The 18567-nt window shown below is 43.6% G+C and overlaps 1 protein-coding gene across 1 annotated transcript in view; it reads left to right on the forward strand.

Moving 5' to 3' along the window:
- Positions 1 to 18567, forward strand: part of pkd1a (polycystic kidney disease 1a) — a 228555-nt gene that overhangs the window by 132877 nt on the left and 77111 nt on the right. Inside the window, 9 exon segments of the mRNA XM_084318240.1 lie at positions 3225 to 3330; positions 3333 to 3364; positions 4351 to 4660; positions 10947 to 11163; positions 11464 to 11623; positions 13090 to 13242; positions 14367 to 14511; positions 15455 to 15790; positions 15988 to 16076. Coding sequence (XP_084174366.1) covers positions 3225 to 3330; positions 3333 to 3364; positions 4351 to 4660; positions 10947 to 11163; positions 11464 to 11623; positions 13090 to 13242; positions 14367 to 14511; positions 15455 to 15790; positions 15988 to 16076 — 1548 coding nt within the window.

Consider the following 18567-nt stretch of genomic DNA (forward strand, 5'->3'; position numbering starts at 1 on the left):
ATGATGTGCTGGTGTCACGAATGTGCTGGTGTCACGGTGTGCTGGTGTCAGATGTGCTGGTTTGTCATGATGTGCTGGTGTCACGATGTGCTGGTGTCATGATTGCTGGTGTCATGATGTGCTGGTGTCATGATGGTGTGGTGTCATGATGTGTCATGATGGCTGGTGTCACGATGTGCTGGTGTCATGATGTGCTGGTGTCATGATGTGCTGGTGTCATGATGTGCTGGTGCTGGTGTCATGATGTGCTGGTGTCATGATGTGCTGGTGTCATGATGTGCTGGTGTCACGATGTGCTGGTGTCATGATGTCTGGTGTCATGATGTGCTGGTGTCATGATGTGCTGGTGTCATGATGTGCTGGTGTCACGATGTGCTGGTGCTGGTGTCATGATGTGCTGGTGTCATGATGTGCTGGTGTGTCATGATGTGTGGTCATGATGTGCTGGTGTCATGATGTGCTGGTGTCACGATGTGCTGGCGCTGGTGTCATGATGTGCTGGTGTCATGATGTGCTGGTGTCATGATGTGCTGGTGTCATGATGTGCTGGTGTCACGATGTGCTGGTGCTGGTGTCATGATGTGCTGGTGTCAGGATGTGCTGGTGTCACGATGTGCTGGTGTCATGATTGCTGGTGTCATGATGTGCTGGTGTCATGATGTGCTGGTGTCATGATGTGCTGGTGTCATGACGTGCTGGTGTCATGATGTGCTGGTGTCATGATGTGCTGGTGTCACGATGTGCTGGTGCTGGTGTCATGATGTGCTGGTGTCATGATGTGCTGGTGTCATGATGTGCTGGTGTCATGATGTGCTGGTGTCATGACGTGCTGGTGTCATGATGTGCTGGTGTCATGATGTGCTGGTGTCATGATGTGCTGGTGTCATGATGTGCTGGTGTCATGATGTGCTGGTGTCACGATGTGCTGGTGTCATGATGTGCTGGTGTCATGATGTGCTGGTGTCATGATGTGCTGGTGTCATGATGTGCTGGTGTCATGATGTGCTGGTGTCACGATGTGCTGGTGTCATGAGTGCTGGTGTCATGACGTGCTGGTGTCACGATGTGCTGGTGTCATGATGTGCTGGTGTCATGATGTGCTGGTGTCATGATGTGCTGGTGCTGGTGTCACAATGTGCTGGTGTCACGATGTGCTGGTGTCATGATGTGAGAGAGAATAGAGAGAGAGGGGGGGGGGGGGTTGAGTTGAGTGCGAGAGAGGTAGAAGCTTGTATTTTAAAATGCTATGTAAATAAAGATGTCTGACAGAAAGAAAAAATGGGAAAGGGAATTAATTTGAACTTAAAAGTTATTCAAAGTTATACACTTAAGGCACAGCAGCCATATATCCAATCTAGGAAATATGTTTTGCCACCACTCTTCCCCTTAGGGATAGTAATGAGTATTAAGTGGTGGAGCTGTAGCTTTCTGACGAGTGAACTAATGACTTCATCTCCTCCGGCTGCAGCTCTGGTTTGAGACACCGCGCGCGTGTGTGTTTGTGTGTGTGTGTGTGTGTGTGCGCGTGTGTTTGTGTGCTGTCTGTGTGTTTCTGATTTTTTGTGCATCCAGTTTCTGGGGGCTGCAGATGTGAGTGGAGTGCTGCACAAGAGTCATGTTGTTTATTTTAACATCTTGCCCAGTGTATCTGTATTCTTAATGTTGTCCAGTGTATCTGTATTCTTAATGTTGTTCAGTGTATCTGTATTGTTAATGTTGTCCAGTGTATCTGTATTCTTAATGTTGTCCAGTGTATCTGTATTCTTAATGTAGTAGTCTCATACTCAGACACTTGTATTGTTAAGTACTAGTAGTCTCATACTCAGACTATTGTATTGTTAAAGTAGTAGTCTCATACTCAGACTATTGTATTGTTTAAAGTAGTAGTCTCATACTCAGACTATTGTATTGTTAAGTAGTCTTGTTAATGTACTAGTAGTCTCATACTCAGACTATTGTATTGTTAAAGTAGTAGTCTCATACTCAGACTATGTATTGTTAAGTAGTCTTGTTAATGTAGTAGTAGTCTCATACTCAGACACTTGTATTGTTAAGTAGTAGTCTCATACTCAGACACTTGTATTGTTAATGTAGTAGTCTCATACTCAGACACCTGTATTGTTAATGTTGTAGTCTCATACTCAGACACTTGTATTGTTAATGTAGTACTAGTAGTCTCATACTCAGACACTTGTATTGTTAATGTAGTAGTCTCATACTCAGACACTTGTATTGTTAATGTAGTAATAGTCTCATACTCAGACACTTGTATTGTTAATGTAGTAGTCTCATACTCAGACACTTGTATTGTTAATGTAGTAGTAGTCTCATACTCAGACACTTGTATTGTTAAGTAGTAGTCTCATCCTCAGACTATTGTATTGTTAAGTAGTAGTCTCATCCTCAGACTATTGTATTGTTAAGTAGTCTGGTTAATGTAGTAGTAGTCTCATACTCAGACTAATTCTTTTGTTAATGCAGTAGTATTCTCATACGCAGACTCTTGTATTGCTAATCTCATCAACTGCCTTATCGAAGTGATGTGTAGACTAGAGGTATGTGTAGAATATGTGTGGGTGTGTGTGACCTGTCTGTCTCAGTGTAAGAGTGGTTGCTCATCAAACCTTATCAACTGCCTTATCCAGGCACTGTGTGTGTGTGTGTGTGTGTGTGTGTGTGTGTGTGTGTGTGTGTGTGTGTGTGTGTGTGTGTGCGCGCGTGCGTGGGTGTGGTGTTCTCTCTCTCTCCTCTCTCTCTCAGCCTGAGAGTGGTTGCTCATCGATCCTCGTCTACCTTACTAGAAACTAGGGGTGTAATGATACACAAAAACCACGGTTCGGTATGTACCTCGGTTTTGAAGTCACGGTTCGGTACGGGTTTTCGGTACAGTGGGGGAAAGTTTGGCTTTCCATGTTCCACTCAGGGATGAATAGGCTGCAGTAACTAATTGTACTTGTAGGGCTATCAACAAATATTCTATATTGAATTAATAATCGACTCATAATAATTATTATTATTATAATAGATTGTGAAAAAAACAGCCCCCGGTGGGGCGGACGTTAGTGGTTAACATACCGTTGTATTAGTTCGGTACACAGCCAGTCGGTACGGTACGGTACACACTGAAAACGTCTCGCTACGGCATACGTGTACCTTTACACCCCTGCTAGAAACTGTAGTAACAGTATTTTAATAATGTGTGTGTGTGTATGTATGTGTGCTAGGTGCTGGTCCACAGTGGAATCATTCCCATGGTGTATCTGGAGTGTGTGTCCTGTAAGGCTCAGTCCATCTACGAGGTCAGTCAGAACTCCCACGTCTACCTGAGAGGACCTGCACCAACTGTCAGAAACACCTCCGTGAGGTAAACACACACACACACACACACACACACACACACACACACACACACACACACACACACACACACACACACACACACACACACACACACACACACACGCACACACGCACACACTAACACATACACACACACATATACGATACATAAGCATATACACTTATTTCAAATATACAGTACATACGATTTAAGAATTACAGAGTTCTACAGACAGAAACACACTCACACACACTTCCGACTCAAGCAGACTTTGCCTCAGCCGAATGAAGTCATCGCCCCTCAGAACGAGACAGTGATGTCAAGATTTCCACATTATTCAGCTCTTCCTCCTCCTCCTCCTCCTCCTCCTCTACATCTTCTTCACAAAGTATTTTCTCTGAGGTTCTTTCCTCTCCTGGATGAGAGAGCAGTGTGTGGGAGTATGGAGTGAGGTCAACGCAGAAACACTGATACATTCCCAGCGTAGCTAAATGGACATGAGCTGAATGACAAAAGACCTGTTGAGTGTAGCTGCTAATGATGTACCGCTAATGATAACTTGTACTGCAGTAAAACAAAAGGAACCCTAAATTATATGGACTATACCATGGTATTACAAGTACAAAAGTGGTACCATGGTGAGCATGTCTCTCTCTCTCCCTCTCTCTCTCTCTCTCTCTCTCTCCTCTCTCTCTCTCTCTCTCTCTCTCTCTCTCTCTCTCTCTCCTCCTCTCTCTCTCTCCCTCCCTCTCTCTCTCTCTCTCTCTCTCTCTCTCTCTCCCTCTCTCTCTCTCTCTCCTCTCTCTCTCTCTCTCTCTCTCTCTCTCTTCTCTCTCTCTCTCTCTCTCTCTCTCTCTCCTCTCTCTCTCTCTCTCTCTCTTCTCTCTCTCCTCTCTCTCTCTCTCTCTCTTCTCTCTCTCTCTCTCTCTCTCTCTCTCTCTCTCTCTCTCTCTCTCTCTCTCTCTCTCTCTCCCTCCCCCCCCCCCCCCCCCCCCTCACAGCGCTCCCAGCACTGGACAGCCAAAACGCTGCGTAACGAGACCCTGGCCCTGGACCTGTCCTCCACCACCACAGGGAGTGACAGCATGAACCTGGTGGTGCGGCAGGGGGCCCTGCGCCACGGCGACTCCTACATCTTCACCCTGCATGTGACCGACAACAGCCTGGAGGGCGAGGGCGCCGCCTCCATCACGCTGAGCCCCAACATGCCCCCTGCCGGCGGGGAGTGCCACCTGAGAGGAGGGGCGGAGGGGGAGGACAGAGAGGGCGAGGGCTTGAGGATACGCACGCTCCTGGAACGAGTCCACTTCAACTGCTCTGGTGAGAAGGCCAGGTCTGTTTATTGACACACCGTTGATGCGTCACCATGGAAAAGGTGCCATCGGATACACATTCAAGTGGCGGTTTATGTTGAACACGCCCTCTGTCACACACCAAAATAACGTGAAGACGCCTCGAGTTTAAACATGTTCAACTGAGGTGCCTGTGCACTTCTAAAAAGGAGCGAGGTGAGTCCAGACCATAGATAACAATGGGGAAATAGGCACTAAAATTCGTATATTAGAAGCCCTTGTTCAAGCTAAATGTAACATCTAATTTCAAGGGGGTCTGCAGCATGGAACACAATACAAAGAATAATAAACACAATAATAAACAAACGACACAGATACACTTATCATCACATGTGACTATTAATCAAAAACAATCCATTGTTTTACCTACTCTACCACTGCACAGAAATCTTTTGAACGTGATTACCAATGGTGACAGGCAGCCATCCTGGAATAAAGAGAACTACACAAAGATTCAGCGCAAGGCCTCTATTCCTTGCAAAAGAATAATCCACTGAGCTGTGTCTGATACATCAGTGCTTTCATCGCAGGCTAGAGGGGAATAATCCACTGAGCTGTGTCTGATACATCAGTGCTTTCATCGCAGCTAGAGGGGAATAATCCACTGAGCTGTGTCTGATACATCAGTGCTTTCATCGCAGGCTAGAGGGGAATAATCTACCTCCCTGCTCACTTGTCTCTTGGTGTCTCAGGACATCTCTAGATTCTCAGGACATTCTCTTAGATTCTCAGGACATCTCTTAGATTCTCAGGACATCTCTTAGATTCTCGGGACATCTCTTAGATTCTCAGGACATTCTCTTAGATTCTCAGGACATTCTCTTAGATTCTCAGGATATCTCTTAGATTCTCAGGACATCTTTTAGATTCTCAGGACATCTCTTAGATTCTCAGGACATTCTCTTAGATTCTCAGGACATTCTCTTAGATTCTCAGGACATTCTCTTAGATTCTCAGGACATCTCTTAGATTCTCAGGACATCTCTTAGATTCTCAGGACATCTCTTAGATTCTCAGGACATTCTCTTAGATTCTCAGGATATCTCTTAGATTCTCAGGACATTCTCTTAGATTCTCAGGATATCTCTTAGATTCTCAGGACATCTTTTAGATTCTCAGGACATCTCTTAGATTCTCAGGACATTCTCTTAGATTCTCAGGACATCTCTTAGATTCTCAGGACATTCTCTTAGATTCTCAGGACATTCTCTTAAATTCTCAGGACATTCTCTTAGATTCTCAGGACATCTCTTAGATTCTCAGGACATCTCTTAGATTCTCAGGACATCTCTTAGATTCTCAGGACATTCTCTTAGATTCTCAGGACATTCTCTTAGATTCTCAGGACATCTCTTAGATTCTCAGGACATCTCTTAGATTCTCAGGACATTCTCTTAGATTCTCAGGACATTCTCTTAGATTCTCAGGACATCTCTTAGATTCTCAGGACATCTCTTAGATTCTCAGGACATCTCTTAGATTCTCAGGACATTCTCTTAGATTCTCAGGACATCTTTTAGATTCTCAGGACATCTCTTAGATTCTCAGGACATCTCTTAGATTCTCAGGACATCTCTTAGATTCTCAGGACATGTCTTAGATTCTCAGGACATCTCTTAGATTCTCAGGACATCTCTTAGATTCTCAGGACATTCTCTTAGATTCTCAGGACATTCTCTTAGATTCTCAGGACATCTCTTAGATTCTCAGGACATTCTCTTAGATTCTCAGGACATTCTCTTAGATTCTCAGGACATCTCTTAGATTCTCAGGACATTCTCTTAGATTCTCAGGACATTCTCTTAGATTCTCAGGACATTCTCTTAGATTCTCAGGACATTCTCTTAGATTCTCAGGACATCTCTTAGATTCTCAGGACATTCTCTTAGATTCTCAGGACATTCTCTTAGATTCTCAGGACATCTCTTAGATTCTCAGGACATTCTCTTAGATTCTCAGGACATTCTCTTAGATTCTCAGGACATTCTCTTAGATTCTCAGGACATCTCTTAGATTCTCAGGACATCTCTTAGATTCTCAGGACATCTCTTAGATTCTCAGGACATCTCTTAGATTCTCAGGACATTCTCTTAGATTATCAGGACATTCTCTTAGATTCTCAGGACATCTCTTAGATTCTCAGGACATTCTCTTATATTCTCAGGACATCTCTTAGATTCTCAGGACATCTCTTAGATTCTCAGGACATCTCTTAGATTCTCAGGACATTCTCTTAGATTCTCAGGACATCTCTTAGATTCAGGACATTCTCTTAGATTCTCAGGACATTTAGATTCTCAGGACATTCTCTTAGATTCTCAGGACATCTCTTAGATTCTCAGGACATTCTCTTAGATTCTCAGGACATCTCTTAGATTCTCAGGACATCTCTTAGATTCTCAGGATATCTCTTAGATTCTCATGACATCTTTTAGATTCTCAGGACATCTCTTAGATTATCAGGACATTCTCTTAGATTCTCAGGACATCTCTTAGATTCTCAGGACATTCTCTTATATTCTCAGGACATCTCTTAGATTCTCAGGACATCTCTTAGATTCTCAGGACATTCTCTTAGATTCTCAGGACATCTCTTAGATTCTCAGGACATTCTCTTAGATTCTCAGGACATTTAGATTCTCAGGACATTCTCTTAGATTCTCAGGACATCTCTTAGATTCTCAGGACATTCTCTTATATTCTCAGGACATCTCTTAGATTCTCAGGACATCTCTTAGATTCTCAGGACATTCTCTTAGATTCTCAGGACATTCTCTTAGATTCTCAGGACATCTCTTAGATTCTCAGGACATCTCTTAGATTCTCAGGACATGTCTTAGATTCTCAGGACATCTCTTAGATTCTCAGGACATCTCTTAGATTCTCAGGACATTCTCTTAGATTCTCAGGACATTCTCTTAGATTCTCAGGACATCTCTTAGATTCTCAGGACATTCTCTTAGATTCTCAGGACATTCTCTTAGATTCTCAGGACATCTCTTAGATTCTCAGGACATTCTCTTAGATTCTCAGGACATTCTCTTAGATTCTCAGGACATTCTCTTAGATTCTCAGGACATTCTCTTAGATTCTCAGGACATTCTCTTAGATTCTCAGGACATTCTCTTAGATTCTCAGGACATCTCTTAGATTCTCAGGACATTCTCTTAGATTCTCAGGACATTCTCTTAGATTCTCAGGACATCTCTTAGATTCTCAGGACATTCTCTTAGATTCTCAGGACATTCTCTTAGATTCTCAGGACATTCTCTTAGATTCTCAGGACATCTCTTAGATTCTCAGGACATCTCTTAGATTCTCAGGACATCTCTTAGATTCTCAGGACATCTCTTAGATTCTCAGGACATTCTCTTAGATTATCAGGACATTCTCTTAGATTCTCAGGACATCTCTTAGATTCTCAGGACATTCTCTTATATTCTCAGGACATCTCTTAGATTCTCAGGACATCTCTTAGATTCTCAGGACATCTCTTAGATTCTCAGGACATTCTCTTAGATTCTCAGGACATCTCTTAAATTCAGGACATTCTCTTAGATTCTCAGGACATTTAGATTCTCAGGACATTCTCTTAGATTCTCAGGACATCTCTTAGATTCTCAGGACATTCTCTTAGATTCTCAGGACATCTCTTAGATTCTCAGGACATCTCTTAGATTCTCAGGATATCTCTTAGATTCTCAGGACATCTTTTAGATTCTCAGGACATCTCTTAGATTATCAGGACATTCTCTTAGATTCTCAGGACATCTCTTAGATTCTCAGGACATTCTCTTATATTCTCAGGACATCTCTTAGATTCTCAGGACATCTCTTAGATTCTCAGGACATCTCTTAGATTCTCAGGACATTCTCTTAGATTCTCAGGACATCTCTTAGATTCTCAGGACATTCTCTTAGATTCTCAGGACATTTAGATTCTCAGGACATTCTCTTAGATTCTCAGGACATCTCTTAGATTTTCAAGACATTCTCTTATATTCTCAGGACATCTCTTAGATTCTCAGGACATCTCTTAGATTCTCAGGACATTCTCTTAGATTCTCAGGACATTCTCTTAGATTCTCAGGACATCTCTTAGATTCTCAGGACATCTCTTAGATTCTCAGGACATCTCTTAGATTCTCAGGACATCTCTTAGATTCTCAGGACATTCTCTTGGATTCTCAGGACATTCTCTTAGATTCTCAGGACTTCTCTTAGATTCTCAGGACATCTCTTAGATTCTCAGGACATTCTCTTAGATTCTCAGGACATTCTCTTAGATTCTCAGGACATCTCTTAGATTCTCAGGACATTCTCTTAGATTCTCAGGACATTCTCTTAGATTCTCAGGACATTCTCTTAGATTCTCAGGACATCTCTTAGATTCTCAGGACATCTCTTAGATTCTCAGGACATCTCTTAGATTCTCAGGACATCTCTTAGATTCTCAGGACATTCTCTTAGATTATCAGGACATTCTCTTAGATTCTCAGGACATCTCTTAGATTCTCAGGACATTCTCTTATATTCTCAGGACATCTCTTAGATTCTCAGGACATCTCTTAGATTCTCAGGACATCTCTTAGATTCTCAGGACATTCTCTTAGATTCTCAGGACATCTCTTAAATTCAGGACATTCTCTTAGATTCTCAGGACATCTCTTAAATTCAGGACATTCTCTTAGATTCTCAGGACATCTCTTAGATTCTCAGGACATTCTCTTAGATTCTCAGGACATCTCTTAGATTCTCAGGACATCTCTTAGATTCTCAGGATATCTCTTAGATTCTCAGGACATCTTTTAGATTCTCAGGACATCTCTTAGATTATCAGGACATTCTCTTAGATTCTCAGGACATCTCTTAGATTCTCAGGACATTCTCTTATATTCTCAGGACATCTCTTAGATTCTCAGGACATCTCTTAGATTCTCAGGACATCTCTTAGATTCTCAGGACATTCTCTTAGATTCTCAGGACATCTCTTAGATTCTCAGGACATTCTCTTAGATTCTCAGGACATTTAGATTCTCAGGACATTCTCTTAGATTCTCAGGACATCTCTTAGATTCTCAGGACATTCTCTTAGATTCTCAGGACATTTAGATTCTCAGGACATTCTCTTAGATTCTCAGGACATCTCTTAGATTCTCAGGACATTCTCTTATATTCTCAGGACATCTCTTAGATTCTCAGGACATCTCTTAGATTCTCAGGACATTCGGACATCTCTTAGATTCTCAGGACATCTCTTAGATTCTCAGGACATTCTCTTAGATTCTCAGGACATTCTCTTAGATTCTCAGGACTTCTCTTAGATTCTCAGGACTTCTCTTAGATTCTCAGGACATTCTCTTAGATTCTCAGGACATTCTCTTAGATTCTCAGCCGTAGTGCGAGTGAGGCAAACGTTTGCAAACTCCTACTTCTTTTCATTACGAATGTTATCCACCATCTTCAGTACACAGTCTTTAACAACATGTGTACCTGTTGTAAAATGTGTCTGTTGCTGTGATGCATTGAGGTCCATCATTTGGTTTTAATGCTTAAAAAACAGGGGATGTTTTAGCAAGCCTATCTGTTCACTCCCATGTTGATAAGCGTATTAAACATTTGAACAAATATGAACAAATATCCATTTAAGGTACATTTTGAACATCATATTTGTTGCTATTAGCTCGGATAGTTAACTATATCCAACACGCTGGCATTTCACAAGTTCAAACTTGTTATCAACTGAAATGATGATGATGATGATGATGATGATGATGATGATGATGATGATGATGATGATGATGATGATACGGTTTAAGTGAAGGCTGGTTTGGCTTGCATGCAGCAGGGTGATCAGACTGAGGTTGTTGATATCAAGGTTATGCAGACAGACGCGACCAGAGGGTGGTGTCAGCGCACAGGTGTAGATCTAATCTACAGTCTACGGAGAAGAATGGGGTGGTGGTGGTGGGATGCAGGTGACAGGTGACAGCTATCAGATGCTGTTTAAATGACTACGAGAGGAGGGATACAGCTGGAGGTATGAGAGAAAGGTAAGCCATGGTGATTGGCTGTAGTCTTTGAATGAAGGCTTGACTCCCCCGCCCCCCTCTACATTGTTTCCACTGTCAATTTCAATCTGCGCTAGTTCCTCCGGCCCTCAACGTTTACATGTACAAAAGAAGGGTGGGGCAGACGGGTATAGAAGGCAGCGTTTCCCCACGAAACTCAAACAACTCGTTCTCTCCCGACAGGCTACAGTGACCAGGGTGTGTCGGAGACTCCTTTGCTCTACAGCCTGCTGGTGACGCGCTGTAAGGACGACTACTGCGAGGACTTCTGCGTGTACAAGGGCACCAGCCCGGAGCACTCCGCCTTCCTGCCCCCGGGCTTCAGTGCCAGCCGCTACCACGTGGCCGTGTCCATCACCGTGGAGGACCACCAGGGAGCCGCCGTCACTGCCCTCAACAAGTAACTATGATGAGCATGTCCACCATCCATACACGTTTCTATTAGGGATGTTCGATATTGGCTTTTTTTACCGATATCCGATATACCGATATTGTCCAACTCTTCATTTCCGATACCGATACCGATATATGATATAAAACGAAATCACAGGGCGGCCGGGTAGTGCAGCGGACTAAGCGTCTGTCTACCACCACAGAGCCAGTGGGATCGAATCCGGCTGTGGTGCCTCCGGCTTGGCCGACCGCCCATATTGTGTGTGTGTGTGTGTGTGTGTATTCATGTGTGTCTTTTTGTGTCCAGGTCCATCGAGGTAGTGCTACCGGACCCTCCCCCAGGCTACAGCAGCCTTCCCCATTGGCTGGCTGAGTTGACGGGCAGCAGGCTCAGAGAGCTGCTGAAGCAGGGTGATTCCCAGCGGGTCAGGGAGATGTCCCTGGCTGTCATCACTGTGCTGAATATGGTAGGCTGAGTCCGTCTTTCAACCCAACATCCCTCCATCCATTCGTCTAACTGTCCGTTCATTCATCTGTTCATCCATCCAACCAACTATTGATCCATCCATCCATCCATCCATCCATCCATCCATTCATCCATCTCTCCATTTATTCTTTCATTGATTTGACCATCTATTCATCTATCCAACTACCCATCCATCCATCCATCCATTAGTCACATATATCTGTCTTATATGTATGTTCTTTGAGGCATTCATCCATGAATCGGGGGTCAAGGACTACAGCCCCCTCAGCATCGACGGGGCACCGGTTGAGAGAGTCAACAGCTTTAAGTACCTCGGAGCCTACATATCCGAGGACTTGACATGGACCACACACATTGACAGTGTTGTGAAGAAGGCACGACAACGCCTCTACTTCCTCAGGCGCCTAAGGAAGTTCCAAGTCAGTCAGAAGATCCTTAAGAACTTCTACTCATGTACAATAGAGAGCATCTTGACCGGCAACATCACCTCCTGGTTTGGGAATAGCACTGCACAAGACCGAAGCAGACTACAAAGAGTGACACGTTCAGCCGAACGCACAATTGGAGGGGGGCTCCCCACCCTCCAGAACATTTACAACAAGCGTTGCAAGGGCAAGGCTAAGAGAATCATTAAAGACTCCAGTCACCCGAACAACTGCCTCTTTGAACTGCTGCGGTCAGGCAAGCGATACCGGAGTCTCAAGGCGAGCACAGAAAGACTCAGAAGAAGCTTCTATCCCCAGGCCATCAGGCTGCTAAACGAACAATGAACACTACACAACAACAACCACCAAACGCACATAGCACACACATCCACACGCACACACTCACTTTAAACAAACACACTGTAGCACCCACTCCACACACTTTATAGCACACACCCACTTTAAACAAACACACTGTAGCACCCACTCCCCACACTTTATATTTATTGATGAAGGATTGCACTACAACCCGTACACCTTACTGTAAATTGTACCTAAATTGTACCTCATCCCATTTCTGCTTTGCACTATATAGTACTGTACATTAGTACACTGCATAGTATTGTATATTATATGGTAACTCAGAACACTGTACATATGTCTATACCGAACACTGTGACCTCATTTTCTTCTTCTAAATTACATGCTATACTATGTTATTTGATACTATCTTGTCTAGCACAGTCTCTGGAGCGTAACAGTAAGAAGCATTTTGTATGAAAGTATTCTGTACTTCTGTATGACAACTATTAAAGAAACTTGAAACTTGAATCCATATTCATAAATCCTTTCATCTCCATGAATCCTTTCAACCCTTTCATCATCTTTTATAAATACGTTACGGTGTGTGTGTGACGTGTGTGTGTGTGTGTGTGTGTGTGTGTCAATATGTCAATACACGTGTACATCTGTGTGTGTGTACTATACTAACATACTAATATTCTAAACTCTTCTTCCTCAGTATGAGCAGACGAGGGAGTCGGCGCGGGTGTCCCGTGCAGAGCGGGCCTACCGCGTCAGCGTGCGCAGTGACATCACCAGAGCCCTGACCGCTCTGGACCTCACCACGGTCAACGACATCCAGCAGACCTCCGCTGCCCTGGCACAGTGCACGGTGAGCAGCTCTATACAAGCCCCCCCCCCCCCCCTCCGCTGCCCTGGCACAGTGCACGGTGAGCAGCTCTATACAAGCCCTGTAAGGAACGGGGAGGTTGTAGACTAACCACACGCCTCCTCCGATACATATGGAGCCGCCAAGCCACTTCTTTTCTCCTGACAGCTAGGGGTTTTCTTTTTTTTTAAACTTCATTTTTTAGCATTTATCGCTTTTTCTGGTCAAGCATGACCGACAGAAACAGGTTGAATGGGATATAGATCAGGGGAAGACACTCTGAGAAAATACGGCGAGTCCGGGAGTCGAACTCGTGTACCCCAGATCCGTGACGAGCACGGTTGTCCCCGACGCCGAAATAGCGCCGAGATACGCGGTGAGCTACGGGAGCTCGCCCAGCTAGGGGTTTTCACAGGGAGAGCGTAATGCTCGTGGAGGTTCACGCTATCAACCCCCCCCCCCCCCCCCGATCCCCTCTCTGCTGAACAGGTTCCCACGACTGACTAGTAGAAGTCACTGTTGTAATGACCGGGACTCGTACCCGACCGGCGCTTCCCACCCGCGAACACTGCCAATATTGTGTTCGTACAGAGACGACTGATCAAGCCGGGGATACTGCTGACACTGGGTGGTAGGCGAGTGCTTAGACCTCTACGCTACCCAGCCACACCACCAATCTATTACATTGTTGGTGAAAGGCCTCTATAAACCATTTCAGTGGAATTCCATTCCATTGCTACTAGTGGAACAGCTTGAGCTCAAGTGTATTAGCAAACATTATTAGCCTACAGTGTTTTTTATTTTGTTATATGCCTGGCTATATGTATTCATATGATACTTCCAGGTAATAATTTGGGGACCTGTATTACATTTTCTCAAGGCTCACGTATGGGTCCCAGACTTTAAAAAACACTACCATAAGGTAGGTGTGTGTGTGTGTGTGTGTGTGTGTGTGTGTGTGTGTGTGTGTGTGTGTGTGTGTGTGTGTGTGTGTGTGTGTGTGTGTGTGTGTGTGTGTGTGTGTGTGTGTGTGTGTGTGTGTGTGTGTGTGTGTGTGTGTGTGTGTGTGTGTGTGTGTGTGTGTGTGTGTGTGTGTGTGTGTGTGTGTGTGTGTGTGTGCCTTCCAGGCGGTGAGTCGAGAGTTCATCTGTGCAGAGTGTCAGAACAGCACTCTGAACAAGTTGGAGTCCATGCTGGAGATCCTGCAGACTGACACCAAGCAGGGGACCGTCACTCCTACTGAGATCGCTGACAACATCCTCAATATCATGGGTAAGAGACAGACAGACAGACACACACAGAAATGTTAAAATGGTAAATAGTGCATTTATATAGCGCTTTTATCCAAAGCTCTTTACTATTTGTTCCTCACATTTGACCCATTCACTCACACATTCACACACCAACGGTGGAGGCAACCATGCAAGGTGCCACCCTGCTCATCGGGAGCAGTTAGGGGTTAAGTGTCTTGCTCAAGGACACTTCGACAAGCTGCCCGGGATGAGCGGGAATCGAACTTTCCAATTACCGATTACCGAGTCTGATTACCGATTACTGATTACCAGACGATCGCTCTACCTCCTGAGCCACAGACAGACAGACAGACAGACAGACAGACAGACAGACAGACACACAGGCACACAGACACACAGACACACAGACAGACACACACACCAACACCATGGGTAAGAAAGAGAATGACAGATACTGTTATGGAGATGCTGCATGCAAATATGGAAAATGCTGCTTCAAACAAACAGGTTCAAAGGTTAAAACGTTGCTTTTACTGTCCCTCCTCGCCCACCATTCTGCAGACAACCGTGCCTATGTCTGCAGAGAGGCACCCGTCTACTGTATATATTATATATATTTCATAGTGCTGCGATCTGGCCGCCTGTCAGACCCAGTTCCTCCCCAGAGCTGCGTCCAGCATATGAGGTTCACTTTAACCTGTCTGCTGCTGTAGCTTTATATTATTTATATTACTTGAAAGGTTGGGAGAGTATTACTCACTGAATATGGATAGGCTGCATTGTTGATAAATGGTAAATTGGTCTCATTGTTTATCATGGGAATAAAATAAGTATTCAGTAAATAATGCTCTCCATTAAGTCTAATATGATAATATGGTCTAATATTTGTGAGCGCTAGTGGACACCCTACAACTATCACTGCTGCTTTAACCTGTCCTGCCCCCATCTGTCACCCACCCCAGGTGATCTGATCCACCAGGTCAGCCAGTCTGCCTCCCAGCCCTACCTCCCCTACCTGGACTCCCTCTCCTCCTCCTCCTCCGCCTCCTCCTCCACCTCCTCCTCCTCTGTCACCGAGGATCGTGCCACCCTGGACCCCTCACCCTCCTCCCTGGAGCCTCACCCGCTGCGCGTGGCGGCCAAGGCCTACAGCCTGTCATCCGTGCTGCTGATGATCCTCATGCACGCCCGCGTGCTCAACGAGGAGCCTCTGGTGCTGCGGGGACAAGAGATCGCCGCCACAGGGAAGCTGGCTGATCCCCAGAGCCTGCTCTGTTACCATGACAATGACAGCCAAGGTGTGTGTGTATTTGTGTGTGTGTGTGTGTGTGTGTGTGTGTGTGTGTGTGTGTGTGTGTGTGTGTGTGTGTCTATTATACTCCACACAATTCTATTCTACTTAATTTTATTCTACCCTGCCGTGTTCTATTCTATTCTATCTCTGTTGTGTTGTACTGTATTTTAATCTATTCTACTGGTCTATTCTATACTTCAGAGTGCCAGCCGTTCTCTATCCCCAGAGCCTTCAACAGTAACCTGGGCAGAGCAGCAGCAGGAAGCAGCATCATGCAGCTTCTGTTTCAGGTAGGCACACTGGGTGAAAACTGACACCTGCTTCAAACCACCGTCCAATGAGAACAAAAGCAATGTGACAGCTCTGGGTATTCCTGTAGTCTCTGATTGCACAGCAACTCACACACGGATATGTATAGGTATGCATACACACAAAATACACACACACACACACGCACGCACGCACTCTACAGGAAAGGACAGATCAGGCAATAGACTGCTGCAGTCTTTTACCAGTGGAATAGACCCCATGGGGGTCCTACTAATCACCCCAAAGTACCAGAAAATACCAGAAACTACCCCAAAATACCAGAAAATACCAGAAAATACCAGAAACTACCCCAAAATACCCAAAAGTATACCCCAAAATACCAGAAACTACCCCAAAATACCAGAAAATACCAGAAACTACCCCAAAATACCCCAAAGTATACCCCAAAATACCAGAAACTACCCCAAAATACCAGAAATTACCCCAAAATACCCCAAAGTATACCCCAAAATACCAGAAACTACCCCAAAATACCAGAAAATACCAGAAACTACCCCAAAGTATACCCCAAAATACCAGAAAATACCCCAAAGTATACCCCAAAATACCAGAAACTACCCCAAAATACCCCAAAATACCAGAAAATACCCCAAAATACCCCAAAGTATACCCCAAAATACCAGAAACTACCCCAAAATACCAGAAAATACCAGAAAATACCGGAAAATACCCCAAAATACCAGAAAATACCAGAAACTACCCTAAAATACCCCAAAGTATACCCCAAAGTACCAGAAAATACCAGAAAATACCCCAAAATACCCTAAAATACCCCAAAGTATACCACAAAGTATACCCTAAAATACCAAAGTATCACGAAATACCCCAAAGAACCTCAAAGTTCCCCAAAGTATACCTCAATGTACCACAAAATACTGGCTCAGAGGTAGAGCAGGTCAACTAATGATCATATGGTCAATGGTTTGGTCAGTGGTTTGAATCCCAGCTCCTTCTGTTCACATGCCGAAGTGTCCTTCAAGACACTGAACCCCAAATTACTCCAATAAGCAGGCTAGCACCTTGCATGGCATCTGGCTGCCATTGCTCTGTGAGTGCATGTGTGAATTGGTGAAGGAGAGGCAATTATAAAGCTATTTGTGCAGGTAGGAAAGTGCTATATATGTGGAGTCCATTTCCCATTCACAAAGTACCACATATTTTCAAAACAAATGTTTATTTTAATATATTATAATCTCCAAATGTAATAACATCTGTATTGAACACTGAACAAACAGTATACATTTGTTTTTATCAATTTTATTTTAAATGTTCAACAATAACAAAACAACATCAACAACAATAATAACAGAACAGTATAACATTTTTGAACAAATTCCAGTAAGGACGGAAGAAAAGAGACAACTATAGGCTATACATGACAACATAACAGGACATTCTAACTGTGTCATTACATTACATTCAGGTCCACAAGATGGCTACTTAAAAAACTAGAATACACACTGAACTAGGAAGAACAGCTTTTTCAAGCTTCACACCTTGGTCATGGAATGGGCTACAAGACCATATCCACTTAGATACCCTGGTCTCTCTCAACAAATTTAAATCTGTATTACATAACTTCCTACAAAAAGAATTTCGCTGCTTTCTGTAGTCGGGTCCCAACTGCAAAACTGCTAAATTACTGTATTACCCTGTATTTTACTGTCATCCACCTTTACTATTATGTAGACTATTCTGTTTTGTGTTTTTGTGTTTACATGTATTGTATATTGTATACATCACACAAGAACATAATAAAAGTGCATACCGTAATTCCTCTAATAGTAACCGGGTCTCAAATACAAGCCGGGTCTCTATTAATGGCCGGGTGCGCTCTTGAGCTAAGCAATTATAAGCCGGCCTCCTAATACAAGCCGGGTTACTAATATACGCTACAGTTGAAACAAATACAAGCCGGGGTTACTATTAGAGGAATTACGGTATATACAATATACCAGGGGTAGGCAACCCTAGGCACGCGTGCCTGCATAGGCACGCGGGGGCATTTGCATAGGCACAGGGGGCAGCACTAAAAAAAATAAAAAAAAATAAAAAATATTATTTAATTTTTTTTTTTTTTTTTGCTTTGAAATATTATAGTGAACTATTTTGCACTGTTGTCGCATTTATCTTGTTGAAATCCTCCCACAGGTTCTTTTTACTTCCACATATTTAATTGAGACCCTTTATTTGTTTATTATTTCAATTTAGCTGGAAATACATTGCTACATCATTCAGTAACATTTGCAGAGCCTTATAACAAAAACATTATTACGGTCACCATTGTGACCAGTGGGATTAATCAACAAATTGTATTATTTATTTTTCTATTTCATTGAACATTGCACATGTTAAAAGCCATTTTTTTACTCAAAATGTGAGTATTACCAAGTCAACTTGTGTTCTTAAAACAATGGCAATAAACATAGTTTTATTAAGTTGAAATAATGT

This window comes from Notolepis coatsorum (assembly GCF_963971535.1).
Source record: "Notolepis coatsorum genome assembly, chromosome: 7".
Taxonomy (NCBI): domain Eukaryota; kingdom Metazoa; phylum Chordata; class Actinopteri; order Aulopiformes; family Paralepididae; genus Notolepis; species Notolepis coatsorum.